An 8,443-nucleotide genomic window follows, 5' to 3' on the forward strand; every position below is an offset into this window, starting at 1 on the left:
TCCCAACTGAGCTATCCCGGCTGGTTAAAATATCTCCCTTTCTCGATAGAGTTTTAGGTGAATATCGAAACACGTTGATGCAGAGTGAGAAGCATTCATTTCGCATAGCACCTCTATAGAGTCTGACGTAGTCGTCGAGTACCATTCAGCATGCCCGGTGCTTTGGATGTAGTGAGTTCCTGATAGCGTACGTTTTCTTACCAGAAGACTATGCCAGGCGATGCTCTAAAGCGAGCTGCACTAACGTCGCGACAGCTATTACGCCGGAAAAACAGCACCACATGTCTCTCGAATTCAGTTTAGATGCTTGGGACCCGGAAGAGCCTCTCCCTATAGACACGGCGCGATCTTCGACCGGACGCCTGGCACTCCCAACTTGGGAAAATTGCCCCCAACCCCCGTTAGCCGCTCCAGGCCTTTTTCTCTGCGGACACACTGGGCCAATGAAGGGTGCGACGGTACACCCGACTGGCAACTCGTGTGGAGGAATGAAAAACCACGCGCTGGCACAGAGGATACTCTCACCCGTGTGCTCCAGGGCGCCGCGAACGTCGCCAGGAGTCGGAGTTACTTTCGGCGCTTTAGTACTACACGCAGTGGAATGATTCGGGTGACCGCGAGCACCACAGAAATGTAGTCTGCCCACCGAAGCTTCACACACACGTAAATTACTTCCCCGGAGCTGGTTATGCACGGCATGCCATGGTAGTAGCAAGCGCAACAACAGCCAGCTTCATTGTGCTTCGCAGTTTCAGCCCCGCGCCCCGCCGTGCATTTTTCCGTGGGACTCCGGCGAAACCGCCTTGAAGTCGCATGGATGCTCTAGGTTCTCTGCTGGTTCTCAGCCTAGCCAAGCCGCTACGGGAGTGCCCGAGAATCTCCGACTATATTCAAAATAAACAGGGCAGTGCTCTTCAAACCCCGGATGCGGCCCCGCCCCCGATCTGTTCCACGGGAAGACAATAGACACCCGCATACCCAGTTGCAGTCCATCTAGCGGATGAGAAACAACCTGCTACATAATTTTGACAGGCGCCTGAAACGCGGAGCTTACTACCGAACCGGAACACTGTGAAGGGGATTTCCCGTTCTGACTCCTACCTGAAAGATCGCGAAGGTCTACACAGCCGCACCCACTGAACAAACCGGTTCAGTTATGGCGAAGAAGACAACGCTCGGTTAAGAGCCCCGGTGGCAAAGGAGAATCATGAACTCCCGGCGGTCAACCCGTCTCTTCAACAGATATTTGTCAGCGCTTTCGAGAAGGTACCACGGCGCCCTTCCGATGTGCGCTTCCCTTAGTGTCTCTCCAAACACCGCACCTGGCTGTTAGGCTAGCTGGATGCACCTTGATGTGGAGCCGGTCTGTCGCTTTTGTCAATTGCTTTTCTGCGCTGGTGCAAGGCGTTTGAGACGCTGCGGGCATGAGATTTTCCCCGGACACCTCGTATTGGGTCGAAGAATTTCCCTTGCAGAACTGTCCCACGTTTTTTGTTACAGTTCGGGGCAGCAGTCTCTGTGCCGGTTTGCACCGTAGCCCTCTGTGTCGGACAAACGAGAGAACCGCCTGACTATTGGTGCCGCGATCTAAAGGAACTTGGGTGGGGACTAGCAAGCTACAACGGAATGTGTGACGGCGCGGAACAGTTGTCGCTCCCTACGTCCATCAGGATCATTTCTTGCTGAAAGAGTCTCGACCAGAGGCTACTATCTTTCTCAGCGCGCCCGTATCTGTGGCCGCGTGTACGTTCGAAAGGCTCTCAACGGAGGAAAGAGCTCTCGGATTCCCGCACATCAACACTTCGGATTTGCGGACGGCTAGCCTGTTTCAATTTTTCACCGTGGGGGCACGTCACCTGAGAGCGGTTTGGGTCAGGCTCGTGTTCCTTCTGTTGTCAAGAATCTTCCTGTCAAGATGTGCGGCATTCTCGCGATCGTCCAGTCCAGCCTGGACCCCGAACAGCTGCGCCTCCTCGCCCTTGAACGGTCGCGGACACTAAGGCACCGCGGTCCTGACTGGAATGGTGTCTACGTACAGAAAGGCAAATCTTCGTCGACAGCTTTGGCGCATGAACGTTTAGCCATCGTCGACCCCACCTCGGGTAAGCAGCCTCTGTTTGACCCTTCACGGCAGATTGCTGTCACAGTGAGCGGGGAAATCTACAACCACGCTGAGTTGACCAAAATGATTCCCCCTGAGGAAGTACAGGGATGGACTACAAAGAGTGACTGTCAGGTCCTACCTTCTCTATATAAGCTTTTCGGCGTTGAGATGTGCGATAAGCTTGATGGCATGTTTGCCTTTGTCATAGCCGATAGTCGGACAGGGGACTTCTTTGCCGCGCGAGACCCTTTGGGAATCTGTTCCATGTACGTGGGTTACGCGTCGGACGGGAGTATCTGGTTTGCCAGCGAGATGAAGGCCTTGATTGAAGACTGCGAACAGGTATCAGTGTTTCCACCAGGTCACTACTTTTATTCTGCCCTGAACAACGGCCAGGGTGCGTTGAAGCGCTACTACAACCCGTCGTGGTGGGGACCGGAGAGTCCCATACCCTCCAGGCCGTGCGATTTGACGCAATTACGAGAAGCTTTGGAGAAATCTGTAAGGAAGACACTCATGTGCGACGTGCCTTTCGGCCTCATGCTGAGTGGTGGGCTAGACTCTTCGCTTGTGGCCGCGATCGCCGTCCGAGAGTTCGCCAAAATCTCCGCTAGTGAGATCGACAGTCATCTGTGGACACACCAGCTCCATTCTTTCTCCATTGGCTTGAAGGATTCTAAGGACCTTCAGTTTGCAACGAAAGTAGCGGAGGGACTGGGGACCGTGCACCACGCTTTTACTTTCGAATTGAAAGAAGGTCTGGATGCCCTTGAGGATGTAATTCGCCTAATCGAGACTTACGACGTCACAACAATCCGCGCTGCCGTCCCCATGTACCTGCTTTGCCGGCTGATCAAGTCGCTTGGTATAAAAGTTGTCCTCACGGGGGAAGGCGCCGACGAGGTTTTCGGAGGGTATCTGTATTTCCATAAGGCTCCGACGAAAGAGGCTTTTTTCCGCGAGCTGCAGAGGAAGCTCGATCTGCTTCAATACTATGACGTGCTGAGGGGCAATAAGGCTTCCGCGGCCTGGGGGGTTGAGGCTCGTGTCCCTTTTCTCGACAGGGAGTTCCTAGATTATGCGATGACGCTCGATCCGGCAGCAAAAATGTGCACGGAAGGTCGAATAGAAAAGCAGATCTTGCGCGATGCCTTCAAGGGATATTTGCCCGACGAAGTCCTTTATCGTCAGAAGGAACAATTTTCTGATGGTGTAGGCTACGACTGGATTACATCACTGAAGGCATACGCTGATAAGCGTGTGACGGACACGATGATGAGCAACGCCAGTGTGCTTTTCCCCACCAACACCCCCACTACGAAGGAAGGGTACCTGTACAGGATGATCTTCGCGAAGTACTACAACAAAGGCAGCGCAGCTCGGACTGTCCACACGGGACCATCCGTCGCTTGCTCTACTGAGACAGCTCTCGAGTGGGATGAGCAGTTCAAACGCAACCCGGACCAATCAGGCCGATCCGTTTCCGTCCACCACGCACCAGTCTGTCACAAGCACCCAGGAGAGTCATCAGCAAGACTCGTGGACGGCATAGCAGCAGACTACAGAAAAGCCGAAGGAAGATGACTGAGTGCAGGGTAGCGCGATCGGGAGCGGCCTGCTGGAGGCGAAGCTGGCGAACTCTGTGGTCGGCGATAAAGGTGATTTCTGCAGCACGAGTGATTCTTAATGGTGGCCTCTTCAGTCTCCGCAACCGGTTTCCCGGCAGGCCGACGTCCGCGCACACGGGCACCCTCTGTTCGTGTGTCCCCTTTTTACCGTCCGTCTATGCTGCGCAGATCTCGTTCCGCCTGCATTTCCAGTGTAGTGTAAAATAGATGTGAATTCTTGGGTCATAGTCTGACAGCTTCTCCCCGTGGCACAGACCAACTCGAACGGCAACCTTCAGGTACCCCTGTGCCACTGACTCTGTGGTGTCGCTCTGGCAATCAAAAGTGCGGTGAAAGCTGCACCCGTTGTCCCTTCAGGCCAAGGTGTTCTGCAAGCTCTTCTCTTGTCTTGCGGCCCCATCTTTTGAATGCCAATCAAAGGGACGCGGCTGATGCACGTTTCTTCAAAAGTCAGCGTCCCAAAGAAAAACTTTGAACGGGACTCCTGATACGCTTGGGGAGGGAAATGGACTCTCGTTGTCGAGCCAGGGATCCCCACGTTTCGGTAGCCGTTTCGATTTTGATGTCCCGCTTTTCACATTTCAAAAAAAGGCTATAACAGGCTGGCAAGGTGACCGCCTGGCAGTTGAACACGTGCAACAGCCGGAGGAGAGAACCCTAGAACCCTTGTACGCGACTGGTTAGGCATGTCTCTGCACCTAGGGATAGCGGCTCCGCCAGACAGCGCCACCAGCTAGTGAAGGAGCTCGGAATTTCAAAAGCAGAGCTGGTGAGATTCTTTTGTTACAAGTAGAACGTCATTTTCAAGTGGCTGTCCGGCGGCACGTCCGTCACCTCAGTCGTCCCAGCCTATCCCAGAGAAGGCAAACAAGCACTTGCTCCTTCTGAACAAAGAAGCTGTTAGCCAGTGTTCACCGAGAGAGGAAGCACTTCCCTGTCTAGTCGCGATAGAGTTGCTGCAGCCGATTGAGACTTAGTAACTCAAACACACGTCTGCACGCTTGAGAGACTGGGACTTTCTTGTGGAGCTCGCGGGGCAGCATGCCCAACACGTCGTGCCCGGTCTTGGTCAAGGTCGGCGACAATTTTCTTCTTTTTGTATTGAAGTAGGAGAAAGAAAACGGGAGGCAAAGCAGCGGCGAAAGCAGTCTGTGAAGTGAGCACTACGCAGAAAAAACGAAGTGAGACTTTCAACGTGGCCATTCTATCGTGCGTGTCGGGGCAGCCAGAAAGAAGAAAAGCGAGAAAAGTAGCATGGCTGCATGTAAAACAAATGACTAAGCACACGTCAAAAAGGCAACGATATTTGTTCAAACTACTATCACGACACTAGACTCTGCACGAGCTGGAAAGCAGCTTCCGACTGCTGTAACTGCCTTCAGTGCCTGCTGTTTCGCATGGACTCCCCAAGTCTGACTGTCGCACATTGTTGGTCTTCAGTAATCGATCCTTCTCTCGTGTTAAGTCCAAGGCTACAGCCTTGTATATACCCATATCCGTCACCCTCTCCCCCTTATTTTCCCAAGGCTGTCGTCGCCCAACTGTTCCCTGCAGCGTATTCCTTTATGCAACGCGCCACCCGCCGAGTCGCCCCCGGTCCGCGTCTTCTCTGCCCTACGCTACATGAGCCACCGACATGCATGGTCTGCGGCCTTGAGTGGTCCAGCGGCCACCGCCCTGCAAAGAGACTCTCTTTCTCGCCGCGCACGCGTGCAGTGGTGAGGTAGCTGAGTAGCCTTCATAGCCTTCTCTCAATGTCCACTAAGCCCCTCTCCCGTCTGTTCCGACGCAGCGCGCGCCAGCGCTGAGAAGTCGCTTCTGGAACGGCACGATCACTACCACTTTGCAGCGTGCTGGCTGAAGACCTGGCTTTGCTCCGCACGAAGGCCGATAGAGTTCCCAGCCACTTACAAAGAAGCTGAAGCGGAATGTGAAAAGGGCTCCTGCATGTCATTGTACTCACCCTTCGTCCACCTACTAAGCAGGTGCCATGTCTTCTCCGCAACGCCAGCTTGCAGTTAGGCCTCAGAGAGGCGTGTACTCCGAGGTGCTCAAGCCAACCTCACTCAAAGAAGTGCAGGTATATGCTCAACGTTCTTTCGGGCTTCTGATGTAGCAAGCAAAGACTGCAGAGTTTTCTGCAAGACAAGATAGTAGATGCCTCGAGTTTAGCCAGCCTCGGGTTTCGATCGTCACACAAGGTCCGAGCGACATAAGGGGGCAGGCACGACGCTTCTTTGTGTTTGATGATGAGGGGGGGGGTCTGACGACGTCAGTGCTTCACAGTGGGGTCGTGGGAACGAACCTTCAAGGGCAACTACCGGCTGGGTAGTCATCGTTAAGGTGCAGGGCAGGGTGTCTGACAAGACCTTCCGCAAACAACGACAGTCAGCTTCTGCACTGCAGGGACACACTCCGGGCAAAGTCTGGGTGCAGCCGTGTTTCGCGTCGTGCGGCTCCTTTCGCTCTGTCTGGCACACCCTAGCGCCGCTACTAGTGTGCTGCCACACATCAGCTGTCCAACAGGTCCATCCCTACGGCGTGCGACTTCTTCTCACCCAGGCTTATCTCAGACAGTCTGCGTTTCCTCTCAGCTTGCTACTCGGGGGCCCCCTGACCGCGTCTACGCGAAGGGACGGTATGAGATACCGTTTTTACCAGCGAGCGTACATCGCCCCAAAGAAAATGTTGAGAGAGGTGCGGAAAGCATACTCGTGAGACGTACGCGGCGCACCAGTGAGACTGAACGCCGTACCGCTCCCTACTCTTCTGCCTCTGCGTGTCTTTATCTTGGTGGAAAGGCGTGACTTGGTGGATCCTGCTTTGATGCCCCGTAGAAACACCTACTGTCCGGGGAGACAGCCGCCCGGACCCGCAGCCACCAGAACTGTGACTACTGCTCATTGCTGCAGCTGGTTGGAGACCTGCTTACAAACCGAGAGGAGGGTATGACTGCTTTTAGTGGTTGCCTGTGGCGCCTATAATGTTGGCTCTCATTTCAAATGTTCCACAAGATCTGCCCAAACATGAGAATGTTTTCTGCTCAGGCCTGGCAGATCCAGAACCCCACACGGTAGCAGATGCCAAACCAAAAGTAATCGAACCTTTCGAACATGTTCCGGCTCATGCGCCCCGCAAAGTGACTGTAGAAAGGAGGCGGCGCCTCTATGCATCTCTCGATATCGAGGAGCTTCTGTTAGAAAGGGGCATCGACTACGGGAATCCTACATTCGATGCCCAGCGATGGTGAGCGCTCCTCTCAGCACGCACCGCATATGAAGCGGCAAAGCAGGGCACGACTCTCGGGCGGTGGCTCCGCAATCAAACATCAAGACAACCGGGGAGTCTACCTGATCCGCCGAGCCCGAGGTGATAAGACCAGCCGTACTGGCAGCTGTCCCCCGACCGTGTGCTGCGCTGCCGACGTCGCCATCAGTTTCTACGTTTGAATTGGCTTTCTCGCTGTACGCTAAGGCGCGAGTACTTGCCGGATATAGGCCGCTCCCTCTCTCCCTCTGTTCGCTTTAGGTTGCCCTTGGAGCCTTTCGACGACACGTCGTATGATGACAGACTGCCCGAGGAATGGATAGACCTCGGGTACGACGACGAGGGACGGTTCCTCCCACTGGAGGCGAAAGTGAGAACAGACACCGAGGACACTCAACTACGCACGTGGCTCGCATATAGAGCTTGCAGTACCACGCTGACCTTTCTCTGTACATTGGCGGCTGCTTGAACAGCGATCAGTGGGACCTGTTCTGTGCCTGGGGGTGAATCAACCCAGCAGACCAGCAGAGCTAAAAACTACTGGTAGCCACCCTCCAGAACAACACAATGAAAGATAGCTTAAAACTCTGCTTGATCTCACTTCAAAGTGAAAAAGGGCGCACATAGATCCTCATACGGGGGGGGAGGAAGCGGGCTGTACTGCTCCGAGTCCCTAGGGCAGCGCTCGTGGCACTCGGAGGAATGTCCCTGTTGGTAAGCATGCCCCTGCGACGCAACGGGTTAACGACTTGCTGACCCGAGCATTTCCGGGACAGGTCTATCGATCACAACGGGGCAAAAGTTGGTGGTCAACCGAGGAGCAACAGAGTCGCACCGCGCATTTGTGAGGCAATCGTGAGCTAGCCTGCTGCTCCGTGGCGAGCGAGCCCTCGACGGAGTTACGTATCGTGGCCCTCCGTTTGTCTGCCAGGGTCTCTGGTGGGACGAAGCCAGATCTGGGTCTTGGAAAGAATGTCACGTGTACGCGTACGAAACGCCAGAGAACAAGTTTTCAGTCCGGTGGACTGAGAAAGGCAAGGAAACGGGAGAAAGCGGATCTCTGCTTCGCATGCAGCTCCTATTCAAGGCAAGTTCCCGCTCAGCCTGACATAACACAGGCTTGCAGCGTTTCCGTTCCGTATGCCCGCTCAGACACGGGAACCGGTGCAGGTTATCCGGTGTTCTTACGGCATGTTTCTGTCGCAGGTGGAAGATCCTGTCAAATTCGCAGACCGGCTTGTTGCCGCCCATCAGTCACGGTGAGGTCAACAAACAGAGAACTAGGTTACTCAATCAACACAGCAAGCGCCAGCCGTTTCCGTGCGTTATTGAGGCGAGGACTCTCGAGAGCGCGGGAGCCGATGGATCCCGGTGCGGGCCTGAGTCGTAAGCCTGGAGGCTGCCATCAGTCCTCGCTCACTAAAGACGACTGAGCGCAGTTCGT

The 8,443-nt window shown here is 54.6% G+C and overlaps 2 protein-coding genes across 2 annotated transcripts; both read left to right on the forward strand.

Moving 5' to 3' along the window:
• Window positions 1-1,915: 1,915 nt before the first annotated feature.
• On the forward strand, window positions 1,916-3,688 carry CSUI_000036 (asparagine synthetase; the record flags this gene model as incomplete). Its single annotated transcript, XM_068060271.1, has 2 exons — window positions 1,916-2,102; window positions 2,313-3,688. 2 exons carry the CDS (start codon window positions 1,916-1,918, stop codon window positions 3,686-3,688), a joined length of 1,563 nt encoding a protein of 520 aa, XP_067927751.1.
• A 3,006-nt stretch (window positions 3,689-6,694) lies between these two features.
• On the forward strand, window positions 6,695-8,107 carry CSUI_000037 (dynein heavy chain 2; the record flags this gene model as incomplete). The annotated part of the gene is made up of 3 exons (XM_068060272.1): window positions 6,695-6,978; window positions 7,261-7,369; window positions 7,931-8,107. Exons 1-3 carry the CDS (start codon window positions 6,716-6,718, stop codon window positions 8,105-8,107), a joined length of 549 nt encoding a protein of 182 aa, XP_067927752.1. The 5' UTR covers window positions 6,695-6,715.
• Window positions 8,108-8,443: the final 336 nt, after the last annotated feature.

The sequence above is a fragment of the Cystoisospora suis genome (genome assembly GCF_002600585.1).
Source record: "Cystoisospora suis strain Wien I chromosome Unknown contig_19, whole genome shotgun sequence".
Classification (NCBI taxonomy): Eukaryota; Apicomplexa; class Conoidasida; order Eucoccidiorida; family Sarcocystidae; genus Cystoisospora; species Cystoisospora suis.